Source organism: Dromiciops gliroides, chromosome 4 (assembly GCF_019393635.1).
Source record: "Dromiciops gliroides isolate mDroGli1 chromosome 4, mDroGli1.pri, whole genome shotgun sequence".
Lineage (NCBI taxonomy): Eukaryota > Metazoa > Chordata > Mammalia > Microbiotheria > Microbiotheriidae > Dromiciops > Dromiciops gliroides.
Genome location: NC_057864.1, coordinates 225,259,551 through 225,283,651, shown reverse-complemented (window position 1 = coordinate 225,283,651; position 24,101 = coordinate 225,259,551). Strand labels below are relative to the sequence as shown.

The 24,101-nt window shown below is 39.1% G+C and overlaps 1 protein-coding gene across 1 annotated transcript in view; it reads right to left on the bottom strand.

Moving 5' to 3' along the window:
* The window catches only part of DNAH9 (dynein axonemal heavy chain 9), a 455,137-nt gene extending 432,018 nt beyond the window's left edge, over positions 1 to 23,119 (bottom strand). The window contains exons 1-6 of the mRNA XM_044002519.1: positions 22,700 to 23,119; positions 17,567 to 17,763; positions 15,173 to 15,331; positions 12,768 to 12,898; positions 4,199 to 4,410; positions 818 to 1,051 (exon numbers count right to left, since the gene is read on the bottom strand). Of these exons, the coding sequence (XP_043858454.1) occupies positions 818 to 1,051; positions 4,199 to 4,410; positions 12,768 to 12,898; positions 15,173 to 15,331; positions 17,567 to 17,763; positions 22,700 to 23,098 (1,332 nt within the window). The 5' untranslated portion in view covers positions 23,099 to 23,119. The remainder of the gene's footprint in view (positions 1 to 817; positions 1,052 to 4,198; positions 4,411 to 12,767; positions 12,899 to 15,172; positions 15,332 to 17,566; positions 17,764 to 22,699) is intronic.
* Positions 23,120 to 24,101: the final 982 nt, after the last annotated feature.

Below are 24,101 nucleotides of genomic sequence, written 5' to 3'. Positions count from 1 at the left end.
TCAGAAGAAGATAACAAAGTCAAAGCACCTCCATCCAAAATTTCCAAGAAAAATATGAATTGGTCTCAGTCCATAGAAATGCTCAAAAAGGACTTTGAAAATGAAGTAAGAGAGGTAGAGGAAAAAATGGAAAGAGAATTGAGAGTGATGAAGATTTGAACTGAAGAAGATCCTGATTCTTGATTCCAAAACCAATGCTCTCTTTGTTTGTTTTTTTGGCAGGGCAATGGGGGTTAAGTGACTTGCCCAGGGTCACACAGCTAGTAAGTGTCAAGTGTCTGAGGCTGGATTTGAACTCAGGTACTCCTGAATCCAGGGCCAGCACTTTAACCATTGCGCCATCTAGCTGCCCCTTGCGCCATCTAGCTGCCCCAACCAATGCTCTCTTAACTTTGCCACCTAGCTGCCCACACTACTACTTTATACTAATACTTTAGCTGAAATTAAATTTGTATCATATATCACTACATCAATAACACAATATCAAATATAAGCCCAGGGTCACACACCTAGTAAGTGTTAAGTGTCTGAGGCTGGATTTGAACTCAGGTACTCCTGACTCCAGGGCCAGTGCTCTATCCACTGTGCCACCTAGCTGCCCCAAGCTTTCTTCTTAAGTTATTCTATGAACCTCATTAACTGAATTCTGTGTTTTCAAGGCCATAACTATATTATGATAAAGACTAAATTAATATATTTCTTAAGTATTTACTTACATATTCTCTAAAACAGAAGTGACTCATACATCACTTATTTTTCTACAAAAATATTTGGATGTATATCCCTTACTTTAGCTAGAATCCTGGCTAGTACTCACCTCTACCATCATGAGTCTCCACAGAAAGCTATTTAGTCGCACAAAGACCAAGGAAGAATTGAAATCCCATTCCCTGACCTCCTGGTCCTGTTTGAAGTAAGTCTTGAGATTGTCCCTTCTGTCTTCAAACATCTCTTTGGAAAAGTTAAGGGTGTCCATTACCACCTGTATTTTTCTCTGACTCTCTTCTATTTCCCCTTTCAGGAGATCCTCTGGGCTAAGATAAGTGCATGCCTGCAATGACAAAGGGTAATTATTATATCACCAAATTTCAAGGATATGATATTTTACTGTATTAGTACCAACTGCATATGAAAAATAGTTTTACAGGCTGCCATTCTACCTTCAATGCCACTGCTCACTGAAGATGTCAGGTCTTAAAACAGGACCTAATATGTCTCAAAGGGAAAATGTGTCTCAATTTTGTCAGAGAAGGTTCTATTTACCAATTTAATATTTTTAAATACATCAATACTATAAAGCAGAAACTTCAGTTTTTTTCTTCAGAATCAGGCTATCTGTTACAGGTGATAGATTGTATAGTAGATAGAATGCCTATCCTGGAGTCAGGAAGATTCATCTATCTGAGTTTAAGTTTGGCTTCAGATATTTACTACCTGTCTGACCCTGGGCAAGTCATTTAACTGTGCTTGCCCAAGTTTCCTCATCTGTAAAATGAGCCAGAAAAGGAAATGGCAAACCACTCCAGTATTTTTCCCAAGAAAACCCCAATGGGGTCATGAACAATCAGACACAACTGAATAACTGAATAACAACAAAAGATTATACATTATGTATACAAAATTTACATACAGTCAAGCCTTAGCCTTGGATCATTCCCACAATTTGCTACACACATGCTGCTGAATGAAGTTAGGGAAAATCATGCAACTGTTCTGAGTCCACTATAAATTTATCTTACTTTTACACACACACACACACACACACATACACACACAAACACAACTAAAATGTATTAGATATCTTGGAGTCAAACTACTAAGGCTCACTCAAATTTAATAAAATACAATTATAAAATATTACAAAAAACAAAGGATAAAATTAAATTAAAAATGTATGTTACACAATTTCAACTGTGCATACTTTTGAGCCTTCTGCTCTGGCAGAGGAGAACAAGGCAATACTTATAGAGGATCTAAAAAGTAGATGATTTGAGAAACTCCTTAAAACTGAGATGCATGGGGCGCCTTGGTGGCACAGTGGATAAAGCACCGGTCCTGAATTCAGGAGTACCTGAGTTCAAATCTGGCCTCAGACACTTGACACTTACTAGCTGTGTGACCCTGGGCAAGTCACTTAACCCTCATTGCCTGCAAAAACAAAACAAAACAAAAGAACCCCTGAAATGCAATAATACTATTGCTGAGTCCAATTCTAGAACCCTTAGGGAAAAAGAACATTTTACTGAAATCCCTTTTAAAATTTCTCTAGTGTAAGGAAATAGTACAATTTCTCCTCCTACCTACCTATACTACTCATCAGACCATTCTGCATTTCCTGGATCTTTCTCCAGATCATGCCCTCTAAATATAGGTGTCCTTCAGAGTTCTGTCCTGGGCTCTTTTCTCTTTTTCCTTATTTTATAGAGGAAAAAAACTGAGGCCCAGAGAAGTCAGTGGCTTTTCTAATGTTCTAAAAGTCGTAAGTGGGAGGGCTGGAATTCCAAATCATTTCCTCTGATTCCAAATTCAATATCCTTTCTATTCTACCATGAGATAATTATATAACTCAAAAGAAAAATGATATCTTTGTTACTCTAAGTCACCATACTTTGGGATTTAATGTTTACTGTTAATATTATTTAGAGGTAATCCAATCATAATAATGACCTTGAATAGTATGTCCTGAAAATGCCCAGTATGGACCTGGGTAAATATATATGCATTCCCAGAAACCCAGCATGTCTTAACAGTAGGGAAGACAGGACTGAGGTGAGTGGGAGGAATAACTCAGATACTCCATCAATAATCACTGTGAGAGATCAAGCCACAAGCTAAGTACTTTGAGAAATTGACAGTTCAAATATAGAGATCACCCTCCAGTTAGCAGAACCCTATGTTAAATGAAGGAAGAAGGGTGTGAATTCAGAAGCCAAAATCACCAATTTCTACTACAACTCTCTCTATAGAAAGCCTAGTATTATCTAACCATTTACCTTACATAAAAGATAACCCTGTGGTGCCTGGGTAGCAAAGCCCCTTAAGAAAAGATGTAGTTGTTTTCAAATCTGCTGCTGAGAAGGGAGTGAAGAGGCATGGAGTGGTACTGAATCAGTGACTGAAGAAGGAGTAAAGGGCAAGGCTGGTGAGAGAAGAGAGGAAAACAAAAATTAAGGATAAAAGGGACACGGCAGTGGAAGACAGGAGACATGATGCACAGAAAGACTAGCCAGTACAAAGGCAAAAGCCAGAAATGGAAAAGAGATAGGAAAAAAGTATGGTCTGAATAAGGGGAGAAATAGGAAAGTCAGAAGTTGAAGCAGGACAGATGAGGAATATAGGAGCAAATGAAAAGGGGATGAATATTAACTAAAATCCATAGGAAGCAGGGATGAAAATACAAACTGGATTAGGCAAAAGATAAGGATTAAAGGAGATGACATATGCATGGCAACCAGAAAGTAGGGGAGACACACAGGAAAAGGAACAGATTAAGAAATAAGGGATAAGATAAGGAGTACACAGAAAGATGAAAGAAGAAAGAAGAAAATACAAGTGATCCATAGAGAAGAAGGGAAAAAGAGGAATGTAAAAGTCAAGTGGTACTTTGGAATTAAAAATGCTTTCCTTGGGCAGCTAGATGGCATAGTGGATAGAGCACCGGCCCTGGATTCAGGAGTACCTGAGTTCAAATCCGGCCTCAGACACTTAACACTTACTAGCTGTGTGACCCTGGGCAAGTCACTTAACCCCAATTGCCTTACTAAAAAAAAAAATAATAATAAATAAATAAATAAAAATGCTTTCCCTAACACTGCTACTAGTGATAATGAATCATCACAAAAGTCTGTGGGCCATAAGCATTCCTGCTTAAAAATGTGCATTGCCTTTTACACCACATTTTCCTTTTGCAAAAATAGCCTCTGAAAATGAATATTGATTAAGTATCTACCATATACCAAGAACTGTGCTAAGTGCTTTACAAATATTATCCTATTTGATACAACAACTATAGTTGTGAAGTGCTATTATTACCCTCATTTTACAGTTGAAGAAACAGGCAAACTGGTTAAGTGACTTGCTCAGGGTCACACAGCTAGTAAGTGTCTGAAGCTGGATTTTAACTTAGGTCTTTCCAAATCCAGGCCCATTGTGTCCCCCTCATTGTTACAAGGTTTTTGGAGATATTGATATCACCCACCTGCTGAATGAGAAGATTATATATCTCCTGAAGCAGCACAATGATCCGTGCTGGGCAGCAGTAGTATTTAGATGTGGCCCAAATCAAGCAGATGATGTGAAGCAGAGGTCCCACTAATGGCTTCACTTCACAAAATTCCATATTCTCTATGTTTTCCACATGGTGCTGCAGGGGCTTCAGGTGCACATAGATATCCTGGGCCTCTCTCAAAGCTAGAAGGAGAATCATAGACACAGTCATGACTTCCTGTTGAGGACACACACATACTCTTGAGCCCTGTGCTCTGGAAGAGGAGAGCAAGGCAATACTTAATGCAGGACCTAAAAAGTAGATGTTTTGAGATACTCCTTAAAATTAAGATGCAAAAATATTATTGCTGAGTCTATTTCTAGAATGCTTAGGGAAAGAGAACATTTCACTGGAATCGCTTTTAAAATTTCTTTAGTGTAAGGAAACAGTTCAATTTTTTCTGTTTAGAATTTTTTTTCCAAATTATATGTAAAAACAAAATTTGACATCAGTTTTTAAAACTTTGTCTTCCTCCCTCCCTTCTCACACCCACCCCCAAGAACTCAAGTAATTCAATATAAGTTATACATGAGTAGTCATGGAAAACATCTCCACATTAGCTAGGTTGTGAGAGAAAACAGTTAAAAACAAAACTTCAGATTAAGGAACTGTCAAAAAAATTATGCTTCAATCTGTTTTCAGATATTATTAGTTCTTTCTCTGTAGATGGTCTGCAATTTTCATAAGTCCTTCAAAGTTATATTGGATCATTCAATTGCTGAAAATAACCACTTCCTTCCCAGCAGATCATCTTACACTATTGCTGTTCTTTTGTATACAGTACATTTCACTCTGCTTCAGTTCATGTAGGTCTTTCCAGGTTATTCTGATAGCATACTGTTCATCATAACTTTTATATAGTACTTCAAACTTGACAAATCATTTTCTTCATAATAGCCCAGCAAAGTAGATACCATATGTTTTGCCATTATAATCAATCATCATAATTGTTTCCCTCCATCCTATTCCCTTCCCATATTTACTTTATTTTCTATCTTCTTTTATCCTATTCTTCCTCAAAAGTGTTTTGCTTCTGACTGCCCCCACCCCACTTTTCCCTCCCTTCTTTCATCCTTCCCTCCTTTTCCTCTTCCCCTCCTACTTTCCTGCAGGCTTGGATGGATTACTCCTCCCAATTAGGTGTGTATGTTATTCCCTCCTTGAGCCCACTCTGATGAGATTAAGGTCTTTGAGCTAATTCTGTGTTCTAAATTTTCTTCCTCCCTCCCTCTTCAATCCTTCTTATGAAATCAAGCAATTCAATATGTCATACATGTGCAGTTATGCAGAACATCTTCACCATCCTTGAAAGTGTTTTGCTTTTTACTGCTCCCTCTCCCAATCTTCCCTTTCTTCCTTCCCCTTTCTCCCCACCATCTCCTTCCCCTCCCACTTTCCTTCTGGGCAAAATATATTACTATAACCACTTGAGTATGTATGTTATTCCCTCTTTGAGCTAATTCTGATGATAGTAAGGTTCACCCACTCCCCCACTTCTACCCCCTCTTCCCCTCCTTTCCATAAGCTTTTTCTTGTTTCTTTTATGTAAGCTACTTTTCCCCATCCTACCTCTCCCTTTCACTTTCTTCCAATGCATTCATCTTACCCCTTAACTTTATTTTAAAGTTGTCTTCATGTGTTAGCTAGGTGGCACGATGGACAAAGCACCAGCCCTGGACCCAGGAGACCCTGAGCGCAAATCTGTCCCCAGACATAAGCCACCCCATCCTGCCTGCCCCACAAAACAAGGATAAACAAAAAATAAATGCTTTACAGATATCATTCCTTCATATTCAGTTCAGAACTGTGTCCTCTGTCTAAGTGTATTCCTTTCAGCTGCCCTAATACTGAGAAAGTTCTTATCAGTTAGAAGTTTTATCTTCCCATGTAGAAATGTAAACAGTTTAATCTTTTAATATCCCTCATGATTTCTTTTTCCTGCTTACCTTTTTATGCTTCTCTAGGTTTCTGTGTTTGAAAGTCAAATTTTCTATTCAATTCAGGTCATTTCATCACAAATGCCTGAAAGTCCTCTTTTACTGAAGTCCCATTTTTTCCTCTGAAAGATTATACTTGGTTTTGCTTGGTAGATGATTCTTGGCTGTAGTCCCAGTTCCTTTGCTCTCTGGAATATCATATTCCATGCCCTCTGGTCCTTTAATGTAGATGCTGCTAGATCTTGTTTTATCCTTATTGGAGCTCCACAGTATTTGAATTCCTTTTTTCTAGCTGCTTGCAATAGTTTCTTCTTGACCTGGAAGCTCTGGAATTTGGCTATACTTTGGCTGGAGGTTTTCCTTTTGGGATCTCTTTCAGGAGGGGATCACTAGATTCTTTAAATTTATATTTTACCTTATGTTTCTAGAATATCAGGGCAATTTTTCCTGACAATTTCTTTGAATATGAAAACTCTTATTTTGGTCATGTTTTTCAGGTAGTCCAATGATTTTCAAATTATCTCTTCTGGATTTATTTTCCAGGTCAGCTGTTTTTCCAAGGAGATAGTTCATATTGCCCTCTATTTTTTTATTCATCTGAATTTGCTTTACTTTGTCTTGGTTTCTCATAAAGTCACTAGCTTCCATTTGTTCAGTCCTAATTCTTAGGCAATTATTTTCTTCTGAGAGCTTTTGTATCTCCTTTCCCATTTGGCTTTTCAAGCTGTTGAGTTTTTTCTCATGACTATCCTGCATTACTCTCATTTCTCTTTCCATTCTTTCCTCCAGCTCTCAAAACCTTCTTTCTATCTATTGTACTTTCTCTTCAAAGTCCCTTTTGAGCACTTCTATGGCCTGAGACCAATTCATATTTTTCTTGAAAGCTTTGGATGTAGGGGCCCTGAGGTTGCTATTCTCTTCTGAGGGTGCACCTCGATTTTCCTTGAAGAAACTTTCTATGGTTCTCAAGTTTCTTTGTTTGCTCATCTTGCAGTCTTTTACTTGACTTTTTACTCCCTCTTACAGTGGGGTTCTACTTCCAAGCTACACCGTTCCACGCTTCAGAGGGTCCCAGGTGTTTCAGTTTGAGGGAAGGCAGGTTTTTCTCTCACCTGGCCTGTTCTTTGGTCTGAAGATAACCTCAAACCAACTCACTAATTAACTGTCCAGCAGAACTTTTTGTGATGTGGTTCTTAGCTCCTGTGAGCTGAGCCCCTCCCCTACTGGGGCCTCCTGTTGCTCAATATTTCTTCCTGGTTCCCTGCTGAGGTGGGATAGCTGAATTCCTCATTAGGTCCCAAAGACACCCCTGTATTTTTCCCCCATCCAGCCATTTAGCCCTCTCACCCCATCCTAAGCTTAGTTACAGAAGATGCTGGTGCTGCAGCTGATTTGGAGGCTTGGGGGTAAGTTTCTCTGGTGCAGCCTGCCTAGGGATTGTGTCGGCATGATCACAGGGTTAGACTCTTCTTGCAGCTCAGCACGGCCCCCTCTAATCTGTCTTTGGCTGGAAAAGAATCTCAGGCCATATTTTTGTGGGTTTTGCTACTCCAGGGGTTGTTTTATTGTTTTTTGGGAGGTAATTGTGTCAGGAGCTCTGTGTGTTTAATGTCTTTCCTCTGCCATCTTCAACAGTTCAATTTCTAGAATTCCACTGAGCTCCTCATTTCATGTTTCTTAAAACCATCAAGCAGTACAATGAAATACATATATACATATATATGAAATCACATATATATTTACATATATATATATACACTCACCTTATTTATACACTGAATGCAGTGCTAAGAATTTGCCATAAATATTTCTTAATCCAATAAGACTAGAATGCTGATGGAGGGCATCATAAAACTATTGATGCTTTAATATAATTTTATTTTACTGTGGTCCAGGAAATATGTATACAATATTTCTTCCTTTTTGTACTTCTTTATAAAGTTTTTAATCCCTACAACATGATGAAATTTTTCAAAAGGTACAATGCACAGTTGAGACACATTTATTCTGTTCTGTTTCCATTAAGTATATTTAATGTCTCTAAAATTCTATTCGGTTCCTTAAATTCTGCCTTATTTATTTTTTGGTTAGATTTGTCTAGGTATGAGAAAAGTATATTGAGATCCCCATTACAGTGTTACTCTTGTTTTCCTCATGTATATTGATTAACTTTTTCTTTAGGGGCTATGTTATTTGGTGGCTCTGTGTGCATGTACTGTATGTGTACACACATATACAAAGAGTATTGATACTCATTGTTTGTGATTCTACTAAATGTAATAGAGTTTTCCTATTTATTTCTTTTAATCAAATCTATTTTAATCAAGTTTATCAAATCTAAAGTCTACACTGTTGCTTTGTTTGAGATCACTATTACTACCTCTGATTATTTTTTTTACCTGAAATACCATAGTTATTTTCCCAGAGACCCTTATTTTAAGTACATTTTTTATAAATGAAATGTTTTATCTGCATTCTGTTACCCTTCTCCATTTTATGAGTGAGTCATCTCATTTGTATTCACAATTATGATTGGAAATTGTGTATTTCTGTCCACTGTTTACTCATATATTTTCCCTCTGATTGATTTCTGTCTCCTTTGTTGAAAGAGAAATTCTGAGAGACAAAATTATGAGCATGATCCATTTATTAGGTAGGCTAGCAATTAGCAGTAAATGGTGTCAGTAGCATCTCCCAATGACCAAAGATGCTGAATGACAGAGCAAAATTTCAAGCAACATAGAAGGGGGAGGCAATTGCTACAATAGTTTAAATTGACAAGATTTCACCTTTTAGGTTAGTCAAATTTCTCTGTATACTGGGTGATAGGTGGGGTTACAAACATGGAGGTTGTTTCATTTTCAATGAGGACCAATGATATCATGGGTGATATTTTGTCTTTCAAGTGAATTGGATTTAAATGAGGCAAAGTTGTACAAAATTGTCAACCTCACTTTCTCTTCCAGACAGCCAAAAGTATTGGTGATGGTCCAAGATGAAGTGGATAACCTTGGTGTCCTCCATGTCTGACCAAGCTTTAAGCACTCCATAGCCCCTGCTTCATCCACCTTTATGGCCAGTGAGATAAATTGTTCTTATTTGCCCATTCCACCAGGGGAAGCCTTCACATGCTTGGAGTAGACATCCCCCTAACTCACCAAGCATTTTGAGACTTTCTGGTTACCCTGATTTAGCCAAGATAGTTTTACCAGGGTGTGGCCACTGCACATGCTATAGCTTCTTGGAGCCACGGGTGACAGTTGTGTGAGAGGTGGACATCAAAGATGGATAAGCAGCCCTGAAAAGGGCTTGGCAAGCCCTCACTACAGAGGTACTAGTCCTCTCTGAATACCCAGAGGTGGAAGTAATTATAAGACAAAAGCTTGACCTTTAGATAAGTTTCTCTGGTATGTGGGTGGGGTGAAGTTTATGAAGGGAAGGAAGCTCAGAAAGGAATACTAAATCTGGCTTAATTAAATCTTAGAAAAACAGAATTAAAATTAATTTTCAATTTTACACCTTCACAAAGAAGATGCTGTAGAGAGAGAAATGTGTTGGACACTAACCATTTCTATTCAATGCAATTAACTTCCATTCCACTGTTCCTATTATTTCCCCTACATCTCTGATCACAAGGTTTTTTTACTCTGTAATTATTTCCTCACACCACAATATTCCTTTATCATTTCTCTTAACTTATTTTTCCATTTTTCCAGATTTGATACTTTGTGTCAGGGTCAGCTACTGCACTTCTGCAGGGAATAGCTGTATATTCTTTGGTGCTGAGTTATATTATGCAGGATCTTGGTAAAGGATCTCAGGAATAGTTGAGCCATTGGTCTCTGCCAAGGTGATCTTTCAACTGTGGTCTGTATCAGAGTGGTCTGTGCCAGATCATCACCCTCCCTGTCCTAGGCCCACAGGCTCCCAAGTACTAATTAAGATCAGAGCAATATAGCTACAAGCTCTAGGCATCCTTGGCTAGATTCTGGTCCAGGCTCCTAACTCCCTGCTGTATTATACATCTTCAATTATATGCTGGCTTTTCTCTGGATCCCTAAATTAGAAAACTTTTATGAGCTGTGCTCCTAGCCCGGGATTTTTTTGTTTAGACTCCTTCTCTAATGACCACCGGATTCTGGCTATTTCTTTGTATGGCTGTGGACTGGCAAAATTCACTTACTATAGTTTCTCCTTAGATTTCTTGATCATGAGAGACAGAATTTTTACTATATGCTACATACTATACTAGAGTGCTATACTAAATATGCATATATGTCTATATGTATAAAATATGTTAATAATATATATTTAGAAGGGTCACTCCTAAAAGGCTACTGGAGTAGTGATGTGCTTTTTTAGAAAGGGCAAATAATTTTGGCTGGGGATTCGCAGAAGCTTTTCTAGTTTTGTTCCCTTGGCTAGGCTCTGAGGGGTTTTTACTTTCCCAGAGGTAGTAGTATAGAGAGTTAGAGTCTCCCTTTTGCCAACCAGTTTTTCCAGACAACAGAAATCTGTACATATCAATATAGCATCTATTTCCTTTTACATTGTCATAAGTTCTTTTTTTAAAAACTAACATTCTGGTTTAGGCCTCAATGAGAAACCTTAATCTAACTTATAGTGATCATACAGTATATTTACCACATCCTAAACTTTGTAGGCTAGGCCCTAACCAGGGAATGGGCATTTGCCCAACAATCACAAAATAGTTTTGGGGGTTTGAGATTCCTCAGTTCTCAACATTAAAGTTCTCCTATGGGTCTTATGCAAATGGGAAGCTGGGAAACAAAGCACAGAGGTGGTCTTTGCCTTTTTGCCCAAAGCAGGTGCATTGCCCTGTGGGTTGCTTTTTTTTTTCAGTATTTTTCATATGTAAATCTCAAATGTATCTTTATGTTTGTCTTTTCCAAATAGCATATTTGCTGTCTGAGAAAAGCACTCCTTTATACCAGGATACATACTTCTCAAAGAGTCAGGGTTCAAGAAGGACTTGGTTCAGGAATGACCCAAAATTATACAGTTGGCAAGAGGTGTCAAAGCTGGAGGATTTATGAACAAAAATTATTTCTTAAATTAGATTAAACTTTGCTACATACTTTGTGTGCCTGTGGAACCCCACCTGTATATATGCAGTTTTTTGCAGCATTCTAGACAATTGGCCTAAGTGTATGTTACTGTCAACCAACCTGGAAGAGATTTAACAGATGATGAAGCAAAGAGCTATCCATGTTCCTTAGGTCAGAGGAGGTGCTCCAAGGGCCAAGGCAATAGCAGCAACAGTGGGAAGCCTACCCAGCCATGTTTATGGCTATGACTAAAAAGCGTGATTTGTGACCATTTCTGCCTAGATATAACCATTTGACAATTGCCTTAAATTTGAAACTGTTGCTATAATTAATCTCTTAAGTAACCTTACAGAATTTTATTTTAAGATCAAGCAAAAGATATCCAAATAGTAATATTATTTGGTTAGGTTTGGAAGCCTTGAAATAGATATCTGATACTCATTTTTCTAAATGCAGAGTTCGTTTTTGCATTCCCTTCATTAAAAAGGCTGATTTTCCTTAGAAAAAAATACATATCTGGAATAGCCTTTAGTAGGCTGTTTCATGAGTTACTTTGCTAGCCAGCTGACATCTCTGGCCTATCATAAGGTGTATACTTATCTTTTTTGGTTTGTTAGAACCTACCAGTCCTAGATGAACTCACATTTCATGGGCATATAGCCTTTGAGAAATAAAGGTTGTCACCTCCACAAATATTAAGACATCATAAACTGGCTTTCATGGAAGAATTATAATTGTCACAACGATTGTGTGATAACAGCCATTATTTCTAGACATATAATTCATGATGTTCTGTGATGCTATGAATATTTTCTTTGTATTAGAAAGAGAGGCAATAGAAGATATATAGCACCTGGGAAAAAGCACTTGCCTTTCAGAAATCAGGAAATCTAGGTTAGCTAGCTAACTAGCTAGCTAGCATTAACTAACTGTGTGATCTTGACTAAGTAACTTTACTATGATGCCTTACAGAATTCATCCATAAAATAAAAGGTGTGGAGAGATGATCTTTAAAGTCTTTTACAGATAAAAAATTCCATGATTCTAGGCAGATCTTCAATATTTACATTGCAGAGATAAAAACCACCACTGGAGATTTAGAGCCTGGTTTAGATGAGAAAGGAGATTATCCATTCCAAATAGAGAAGGAAACTAAATAGTCAGTTTGAGGTGAAGAAACGTCTTTAATACTCCAGATGGAAGATGGTAAGAATAAACAATCACAGTAGCTTTAATCTGCCTAAATTGAGGACCAATTAAAAAATACCTTAAGGGTCAACTAGTCCAACACTTTCACTTTTAAGGTAAGGAAACTGAGGTTCACAGAGAAGTAATTACTTTTCCAAGGTCACAAAGGTCAAAAGTGTCAGAACTGAGGCAAGGCTCTGACTCCAAATCCAGTACCCTTTCCACTGAATAATGCTGATCATTTGAATTCAACATTAAATCAGATGGTTGTATTAGATTATTGTGAACTTTATTGCTGAAACTCACCTCCCATGACATCTCTGAACATGACTTTGAAGGCTGGGAAGTAGCTGCTCTGGAGTCTGTTTAGAAGTGCAGCCATGCCTTTCACCTTTATGGCTCTCAGCTGATTATAAATATATTCCAGATCATCACACCTAAAACACCACAGCAGAGAGGAGATTTAAAAGATGAATACTCAAAAATTAGTGACACATGTACTACCTATTTGATATAGATACTAATGATACAAAAATGCTTCTATAGGGACCTATATTAATGCCTACCAAAAAGAATTGATCCATTCCTAGAAGAAATTGTGTCATTGGTTCACAGGGAAGTGACAATAAAATCCTATGTAATGAACTTGATGTCTGAGGTGCAATTCCAAGAGTATGTAATAGTACCTGCTTGAGGTACTGATCTAAAGATACCAAGCAGGATGAAAAAGGAAAAAGGAAAGAGGTACTAGAGAGCAATGATAAAGTTGAGGCAAGAGCAGAAATTAGGACTCTTTTGGCACCTGGTCCGCTGAGCTCTGTTTTTTGTGGAACATGACCTGACCTGGAGAGAGCACTGTATAGTCCAAAATTCAAACACCCCTTAATTTCTCCCTGGTCTCTTATTTACTAATATAACCACTCTCTCCTTATGGATAATTTCTTCTCTCTTGGTTTTCATTACATTACTCTTACTCTCTTCTGTTTCTTCTCCTGCCAGCAGTTTGACCAGTCCTTCTACCTCTCCTTTGCTGGTTCAACATTCATATCATACCCCTTAATTGTGGTTGTACCCCAAGATTCTGTCCTCAGCCCCCCTTCTGTCTCTGTCTTTTTTGCTCTCTCTCGTCTTTCCGTCTCTGTCTGTCTGTCTCTGTCTCTCTCATCCCTCTCATCTCTCATGAGTTCCTATGGATTTTACCATCATCTCTATGCAAATGACTCACAAATCTATACCCCATCACCAATTGGTCATTGGATGTTTCAAACTAGATGTCATAGAAACATCTCAAACTCAACATGTAAAAAATTTAATTCATTATCTTCCCTACTCCCCAACACACTTTCTTCCAAACATCCCTATTTCTACTGAAATATCATAATTGTTATAGTTTACCAGGTTCGTCATCTCAGCATTTTCCTTGGCTCCTCACTTTCCCACTAATCCATAGCCAAATCCTGCCTTTTCTATTTCCACAACATCTGTATCATTCTTGCTACAATAGCTTTCTAGGTGGTCTCTCTGCCTCAAGGCTTTCATCATTCCTCAACATGGTGGCCAAAGTGATTTTTTCCCTTTAAGTGCAGACCCACATCACTCTTCTACTCAACCAACTCCAGTTACTCACTATTAGCATAAAGATAAAATATAAATTGCTTACCTTTTAAAGTTCTTCCCACCTAGCCCAAATCTAACTTTCCAGCCTCACTTATCATTATCACCCCTCTCACATTCTGTAATCCAGCCAAACTGACCTTCTCTCTATTATTCACAGCTCTCTCATCTCCATAACTTTTTTTTTTTTTGGTGAGGCAATTGGGGTTAAGTGACTTGCCTAGGGTCACACAGCTAGTAAGTGTTAAGTGTCTGAGTCTGGATTTGAACTCAGGTCCTCTTGACTCCAGGGCTGGTGCTCTATACACTGTGTCACCTAGCTGCCCTGTCTCCATAACTTTCTACTGGTCATCCCCCATCCTAGGAGTACTTTCTCCTCTCATTTCCATCTCAAAAAAGTACTCTTCTTTCAAGAAGGAAATTAAATCAAGCACAACTATATGAAACCTTTTCCTGATGCCCCCAACTTTTAGTGCCCTCCATCCAAACAACCTTATATGTAACTTTTTTTAACTTATTTGAATTTGTTCTCTTTATATATATATATATATATATATATATATATTCTGCATTTACTTACATAGTACTTGTTATTTTCCTTATTAGAATATAAGTTCCCTTTAAGTAAGAACATTTCATTCATTTTATTTGTATCCCCAGAGTCTGTTATACAGTATATGCTTAATAAATATTTGGTGATTGAGTGATGATTAATGATTATATAGAATTAATGAGTTATCTATACTTAGTAGAAAGGAGAAGAGGAAGAGCTCAGGATTACATTTGCATCAGTGTAAAAATGTTCAAAAGAAGTTCTGAAATGTACATATAATGGATAAATTTTGTAGAACATGACCAAGAAGGTAATTCTATCTCTTGGAAAAAGAAGAGTATTTTCATTTTAGTGTTTCAAAGGACCTGAACCCTGGGAAGAATAATATATTCTTCAAAGATGGGGGTAAATCAACAGAAACATACTAAAGACATAACCTGTCCATACTGGAGGATGATGAAACGCATCAGTGGAAGTTTGCTAACCAGCCCCAATGGACAATAGTTCTACCCTGTTTCTTTGTACGTATGTCCCTCATATTTACCTTCTCTTCCAGAACTCCACCTCCACTTTAGGGGTGGGATTTTCCCCCTGCAAGAGTGGCTCTGAAGATTCCCTCTTTAACACGAGTTGGATCTGGTGACTCCATTTGATCACTGTGGACTCAATGGCATAGATAATTGACTTATCCATAGAATCAAAACTGTAAATAGAAAAAAAGAACTCCTGGAAAATCTGGAGAATCATACACATTTGTTTGAGCATATTTAATTTCAGAAGAAAAGATTTATTTTTTAATTGAGCCCAAAAAGGTTAGGCACAAAAGGAAAGGAATATAAACCCATATGTTCTCTTGCCATTCTCCTCCCAAATATGATCCTGTTTTTGTGCAATATACTGTGCTAAGCATTAGAAAACAAAAACAAAACCCTCTGTTCTTGAGATTACATTCTATTGGGGAATGCAGCATTATAAAAATAGAAAATAATCTCAAGAGGGAAAGTACTAACAACTGGGAGAATGAGGAAGAGACTCATGTAGGAAGTAGCATCTGACCTGTGCTTTGAAAGGAGCTAGGATTTGTATAAGATAGAGGCAAAAAAGGAATGCATTTCATACTTGAAGGACTGCTTGTAGATATGTATATTATATATGGGGAAGAGCCATCAGGCCCATAAGAATTGAAAAAAATGCAAGAAAAAATTATTGAGTCATTTTTCCTGCAGACATTAATTAGCAAAGGGAGATAAAAAGAGAGATCTATGTATATTAAAGATGGAGTTCTGATCAGAGGCATGGCCTAAAGAGCATTGCAATGCTCAGGAATTGAAGGAAGGCTGAGACTGTGGGCTTGGCCAAGAAAAGGTACCAAAGGAAGCCAGATCTTGTGCAGGAGGTAGGAACAGGTGCCAATTGGAAGCTGGCACTCACTACCCAATTCCAGGGCACAGATCCAAGGCAGTTTGAGGAGGGGACCTATGCCTCAGGGTATTGTTTCAGGGTGGGAACAGTCTTGAGTCCTTGACCATGTTCTGAGCCAGTAAAAAGTTCAGAAACAAATAGTAGTTATGTGGCTCTGACCCCAGGGTAGGAATAGGGTCTCAATTCTAGGCTCTAATGACTTGTTTGGTATATTATCAAAAGGCTTTTTGTCTAGGTATAGGTCACTGTGGTACCTTCCAACTCTGAAATTCTGTGATTTTACTATCTATGATATGAAAGGATTAGGGGAATCTATGGACTTAATGTCCTGGTCCGAGAAAGTGGGAATTCTATGGCCATGATATGGAAACCAAAAGTAATGCAAGGAGAGGGGGAAAATCCCACCTGTACCCCACCTCCTCCTTAAAGAAGTTGGAAGTTATAAGCCAAGAGAGGACTTGTGAGAAAGAGCTAGGGGAATCCTTATATTGAGGACTGTAAGTAGTTTTGGAGATCTATATATAGCTTTTGGGAGCTCACTCATTCTATGATTTCTATTTTGCTTCCTTTTTATTCCTAGTCCATTTCACCAAAACTTCCTTCTGTAATACTATGCATGTGGAAGGTTGGGCTCCATATAAGAAGGAATACCAACTATGAGCCAAGAGAAGGATGTCATGATATTCTCTCTCACTTCCCCAGAATGTACCTTTTCCTGTTTCTCTAACTTTCCTTAACCATTCCCTGAATAAATCTTGTTTGTTGATAATTGTTTTTATGTTGTCTCCCTCATATTATGAGCTCCTTGAGAGCCAGAATTAAATTTTGCCTTTCTTTGAATCTCTAGTACTTAGCACAGTACCTGGCACACAGAAGGTGCTTCAGAGATGCTTATTCACTGACTGACTCTGGTATATGGTTTTAAATGTCTATCAAATTGAATGATGTGACATCTACTGATATCCAATTATATACCCTGGACTCCCATCATACAAAGCTTCTGGTTAAGTCTTAAGGAAATAATAATCAACATGTATTTGGGTTTTGTGTTTATGTGCCCTTCAATTCTTCCAAAGTACAGGAAGATTCATTGATATTTGAGCTGCAACTTGTTCTATAGAAACTAGGGAAGAGTAGACTTAGGGAGAGGGGAATACATAAGAGCTACCTCCAAATATGTAGATTTGAATTCCAGCAGCTGGTATTTAAAGGGAGGTTATATTTCCACTTAACATTACACAGAAACTCCTAGCAATTAGAGCTATACAACAATGTAATGAGATACTTTAAGACTTATGACCTTGAGAGCCAAGCAAAGACTAGGTAATTCCCTGACAAGCATGCCATAGAAGGAATTCCTAAATCAGGTGGAGATGGGAGAACTTAGACTAGATGATCTCTTAGCTTCCTTCCTTTCAATCCAAAGATTTTATTAAAGATATAAAGAACATCATGGGTGAAACCAAAACCAGCATCCATTATATCTCAGAGGTCAAAATTAACATTTTGTACTTACCTTTTCTCATTTTCATAATCCACAAATTCCATGTTTTCTGAGCCTACTGGAAGAGGCAGCAGTGTTTTTCCTGTCACTTGCCCCAGGAAGACAATGAGGTCACTCTGTAGGTTGTGGATGTGTTGTCTAACATCTTGATATACAGCATTTGGCCAGTCTTGATGATTCTTCTCATTGGCCAAGACAGGCAACACTACCTGTAATATGCACAGAACAATTGAGGCAGGTCTATTAAGTTGGAAAAACAAAGAACACACAGTTCCCTAAATAAAATCCAATAGCTCAAAACCCAGTCCATACTTCTAAATAATGCTATGACTATATCTCAAAATAAGAAAATCAAATAATATAAAGGATAGATTAGAGGGAGAAGAGAGAGGAAGGGAATAAATCTGTTGGGAGGCTATTTCAATAGGTCAGGCCAGTGATAATGAAGGCCACTACAAGTGTAATGATATTGTAATGGAGAGCAAAGAATAGTCTAGAGAGATGTTGTTCTGATAGCCAATTGGACATGAGAGGCAAAGGAGGTGGAAGAGTTCAGAATAACACCAAAGTAAACAAAAGTGGCAGAAATTAAGTCAGAAGAAGGAACACATTTCAGAAAAAATTTACTCAGGTTTGTATATGATGAGTTTGAGATGGGATATCCAGTCCCTGAAAGGCAGATGGAAATGCAGGGTTTGGAGTCATCTGTATAAAGATGATAAATAAAGATATAGGAATGATTACCATGAGAGTAGGTGGAGATAGAAGCAAACTGAGGACAACAGGAGACTTTTTTACTCTAAAGGGTTATGAAGAGGACAAAGGGCCAGAAAATGAGATAAAGAAGCAGTAGGAGAGGTAGGTAGGAAAGGTAGGAGAGCGTGTGGTCTAAAGCCAAGAGAGGAATGATTATCCAGAAATAGAGGATGATCAACAGTGTCAAATGATGCAGAGAGGTCAAGGACAATGATGACTGAAAAAATAGGATTTGGTGTCTAGGATTTAGGTGTCTCCTTTGAGAGAAGAGGTTCAGTAGAGTAATGAGGAAGCTGAATCCATATTGCAAGAAATTGAAAGAGTGGCTGAGTGGTTCCTTCAGAACCCAGGTCAACTCTCACTTTAATTTCTCAACTACTCCAGTCCCCAGGGATCTATGTTTTTCTTCTCTTCCTTTCTATTTTCTCTACCATTCATTTGATACTCATCAAAATACTGCTATTGTTATTTAAAACTCCAGATCTTTTCAACTAGATTATAAACTTTTTTTTTTTTTTTGGCGGGGCAATGGGGGTTAAGTGACTTGCCTAGGGTCACACAGCTAGTAAGTGTCAAGTGTCTGAGGCTGGATTTGAACTCAGGTCCTCCTGAATCCAGGGTCAGTGCTTTATCCACTGTGCCACCTAGCCACCCCCCAGATTATAAACTTGTAAAGAGTAGCCGACTGCATTGTGTAGAGTAAGTATCCAATAAATGTTCATTGATTGAAGAAACAAGTAGAGACTCCCAAGAGGCCATTTATAGAGTTGGAACTAAGGTGCATGAATTTTCCTTTCCTGCCTAAGGAAGGGTGACCTGAAATGCTTGAGAGCCAGAGAGAGGGAAACTCTGAATCCCTCTCACTCCTGATTTCATAGTGTTGGGTTGACTGCTACTATCTTAGCCTGGGTAAATTCCTGCCATTTGGAATTTAGATCTTTATGTTACTGGGAGAAGGTTGGGGTCAAGGTGTTGAGTTGAGTTCTATCACAACCCAGATACATGCCCTGCCTTTTCTGTTTCTCCACTCCTCTGTCACATGGTATTGCAACCTCAGGAAATTTCTGCAAATTTTGTAATTTGATCTCCATGACAATGGAAAGATGGAGGAGGGGTCAGGACATTAGATTGCTTTCTGTTGCAAACATGTGGGTTCTTTTGGCTGGTACAGCCATGTCCCTGGAGTGTTGTGAGTGATGGCGGAGGGTTAGGCATTAGTTCATGGCCAGAGAATTGAAGAACAGGGTGAATGGGTTAAGACAATGTATTTGGTTTTGTGTTTATACGTGGCAAGGAGTGGGGGTGGGGGTGGGAACATGTTGTGTGACATTTGAATAAGCCTTAGAGAAATAACCTAGTATCCATCTGGGGCCAATTCTGTCCCTGCAAAAGTCACTTCGGGCAGAGACCTAGGCTGGTGAACTGTGAATTGTCCAGAGTGGGAGAAGGCTGGGAGACTTTGAGATCCAGCCCCCAAGGAAGCCCACCTCAGAGGGAAAGGAATCAGAAAAGTGAGCAATAGAGGGAAATAAGGGGTGGGGGTGAGACTGAAATTATCACAGATCACGGGAAGAAGAAAACTCAAAGACCTTGAGTTGATACACCAACAGAGGAGACAATAAAGGCAGAAGGAAACTCCTGATCTATTATACAAAATCAAGCTTCTATGAATAAATATTGCAAACCAAATGAGACTTCAATACTACATAAGGCAAAAGGCCCCATGGATTTTAAGAAGAGCATGGAACCACAACATGATATCCCTGATTGGTTTAAATGAAAACTGAAATTGTAATAGCAAAATTTATGGCCTCCATAGTAGAAATAATGTGCAGAATTGAAAAACTTGAATCCTTGGAGCTAAATTTCACTAAAGAAACAAAAGAAAGGATGGTGAGTGCAAATACACATACATGAAGAACAATCTGGATGAGTAGAAGAAAAATGTAACAATATTAAAACATATTGTCCATATAGTTTTGGGTTTAAAGAAGCTATTTTGGGGGAAGGGAGGACTGCTTATGTAACTGGGCTTTCAACCAAGTCTGGGTCACTTCTTTTTTTTTGGTGGGGCAATGGGGGTTAAGTGACTTGCCCAAAGTCACACAGCTAGTGAGTGTCAAGTGTCTGAAGCCAAATTTGAACTCAGGTCCTCCTGAATCCAGGGCTGGTGCTTTATCCACTTTGCCACCTAGCTGCCCCCTTAAGTCTGGGTCATTTTGCATACTGCTGTTACGTGCAAGAAAATATGACTGCATTACCAGAAAGAATGCTAAGATGATGCTGCATACCTCTGTAATGGGTGTAATTGGTGCAGTGTTTCATGGAGAGAGAAATTTAGTTCAGGAGTTTCTTTTTTGGGAGAAACATGGAGAGAAAGGCTTTGGAACCTGCAGTCACACAAAGGAACCTCCTCAGGATGTCCCTAATCTCTAGCTTGCCTCCCCAGAGACTTCAAAACCTTCCCTTGGGTGAGATCCTCTTAATCTGGGATGCGATTTCATCTTACTCCCAGCTAAAGAGTTTATTCACATGTATATTTTCTGGCATATTCTGATCTCTAGGCTATCCCCTATTTCTGCTTGATTAGATAAATAAGTTTACATATCATTCATTATTTATGATGGTCTTTTTAAAAAAAATCAATGTTTGGTGGAAACAAATCACACTGACTAGTGTAAGCTAAGGGCTATTTTTCTTCTTAAAAGAAACCAAGGAACCATCTTTTGTTCTGAACCTCTGGTAACACTAGACCAGCTATACTGTGGGAGAGGAAAAAGGAAGGAGGGAACAGAGATGAATCTAATCTAATGTTCCTCCTGAGGCATCCATGGCCCTTATTCAACTCCCCACAAGGAAAATTATGATGTCTCCCCTGAAGAGGGGTGGACTAGATTCTAGAAATATCTATCCAAAACACTTGCAAGCTACACATCTATACATTTAGAGAGCCCATGTGAATATACATATATGGACATAATACATATACATTAATATATATTTTTATGCTTACTTTAAAGCATGAGGGAGTATTGCTGCTACAATTTAAAGTGGCCAAATTATTGGTTTTAAACTGTAGTAAGATTTTTGGAACACTACATGAATATATATATGTATTTATGTTTATATAGTCAATAAATATGCTTAGAAAGGCTAGAGGGAGGCTTGTCAAAAGTATCTATTGGTTTCTGAGTTATATGTAAAAACTTGTACAAGCTTGCTTAAAGGAACTTTATTGCACTAATCTAATATTTGTGTTGTATTCTGTCAGGTCAATGTATATGCTTTGTGGGGGGGGTATTGTGGGAATGTTTAGGTCACTGGGATACAATTGCTTTTGTGGAAAAGAGCAATGTCAATGATTACCCCTCCAATATAATCATGAAATTGGGTAACAATGTTTTGATAACCAAAGTACCTCACAAATTCACTCTATCTTCCAAATAATCCTGGGGGGAAATGGGAAAGTCCCTGTGGTAGCAGTAACCCCAGGGATGATTTCCCTTTAAGGGGACAGGGAAGCCTGGGTGGAATTTGATTGGTTCCAGGGGCTAGGGATTTAATCTTTGGTTTGTCTTCCTTTGTGTCTGAGACATAGAAAGCCCAGTTCTTCAGGTTTAGCAAATTGTTTTGGTGAATTGTCAAGTGGAAGGGAGTAGAACTTTATTTTAAGTTCATTATGAATTATGCCTTAAAGTTTTATCACAAGTACAGATTTTCTTAAAAATTGCATTTTATGATTCACAAGTGCCACATTACATTTTAATCTGGATTCTAAATCTTTGGACTGGCCTGAGTTTGAACTGGCCCAAAATAGTTTGAATGGGCAGGAAAAGAGACAGTCACATAAAGTTGAAAAAGTAATTTAAAACTCAGTGGGATAGAAACAAACTTGGGCAAAGTGGATTATAAAATTCTGTCAGGATGATTCATGCTGCTTAGACTAGATTAGAATGGGATGGAACTAGATTAGAAAGCAGGTCCCATCCACACACATTTAGAAGGGGAGGGAGCTGGAGCAACTGGAGCTCAGTGCACCCTCTGGTGGATTACACAGAGTTTGCACCTTAAGTGACTGTTCCAGCCCCACTTTATAAAATGCTCCTGAGGAAGGGCAACTCCCCCACCCCCAGTTCACAGTTTTTCCTTTCAATCCTTAATTTTCTTCCTTGCAACTTCTATTCACTGTGTCTAGCTTTTCTCTCCAGGATCAAATGATCCCTAAACTAGAATTCTATGAAAACCTATAATTTATAGTCCATGGGTTTCTAGCCATGCCTCTTCAGGCCCCATTACGTCCATGCCTTCCACCCTCCGGGTCCACTTCATCCAGAGGTTCCCTTCCCATGCGCCCCTCCCGGGTTCTGCCTGAGAGTTGGGTGCCCTCACCTCAGCCACCAGTGTGGCCAGATGCTCCAACGGTGCCGGGGCCAGTTCCCCGCAGAACACTGAGCCTCTGGGGCTCAAGGACCCCGGGGTGTCGGGGGACCCACGCAGGAAGAACAGTGCTTTGGCTCGAGGCAGGTCGGTGCCAGGCCCCGAGCTCAGCTGCAGCCCTCCGCCCCCTGGCCGCACCACCAGCATTGGCTCGTGGGGACCATTGCCCGCCAGGAAGGCCTGAAGCAGCTGCCCTGACTCGGCGGTGCCCGCGCAGCGCTGCCAGGCACCGGCCGCTGGCCGCAGGCACCGAATCACATAATTGCCCAGTAGCCGAAGCCTAGGGTCTGGCCCTTCCTCGCCATCTCCATCCTCAGCCTCAGAGGACACCGCCGCCACCTTCGCCTGCATCCTGCTCCAGGCTCCGGCTTGTTGCTGCTCTGGTTTCCATAGACACAGAGAAACCTCCCCCTACTCCTTCCCCGCCCCCGCCTCCTCCTCCTCCTCCTCCTCCTTCTCCTCCTCCTCCTCCTCCTTCCAGCTCCCCTTCGCTCCCCTACTGCCCTTCCAGTCTACTTCCCCCTCTGACTCCTCCTTCTAGCTTCTCTTGGCTAGAGGGAATGTAGAAGGAGGGGGCGGGCAAAAAAGGGAGAGAAAAAGGAAAGTGAATGCACTGTGGATTTGGGTACCTTTCTTAGCCCTCTTAATTCACAAGACCCTGAAGCAAAAAGAATATAGAAATTCATGTGTCCTCTAGTCTTTGTGCAGCAATAAAACATATAGTCACTAAGTCTGCGGTAATAGGCTGGTTTGTTTCAATGTAAAAATATGCATTAACAAAGCAAAGATCCAATCCTTTACCCACCAGGCCACTTGGCTTATTGCTACTTTTAGAAGGCAGGACATGGAATGCTTAATGTTTCCTTAAGGTATTTTGATAACCAAAGCCTTTCTTTAAGCATTCTCAATATCAGTGGACACTACAGCTTAGGTACTTAAAGGTGACAAAGGTTAGGATGCCTGGAAAGTGAATAATATGGACATCATGGCCCAGGGGGCTGATCTGAGTTTTTTTCCTCCTCACCAGTTCACAAACTCCATTAATGTGACTAACCCCCAAGGAGGCATCTTTTCTAGGTTAAACTGAATATTTATAATCGTCTTCAAAGAAATTTGAATAGAACAAGATCATATCAGAGGCAGCCTAGTAAGCAGGGAGCCCCCTCAGGAAAACTCTTGTGGCAGGTGGTATAATTGACCTCATAATAATTGGGACACAAAGGTTGCTCTGATGAGAAAGTCCAGATTAAAAAAAAAAGAAGACGAATCAGGTTACTAATTAGTATTTTATCATGAGAACAATCACACAATTATGTACTTTAATCTAAACAATTACTGTGGCTAAATATGACAT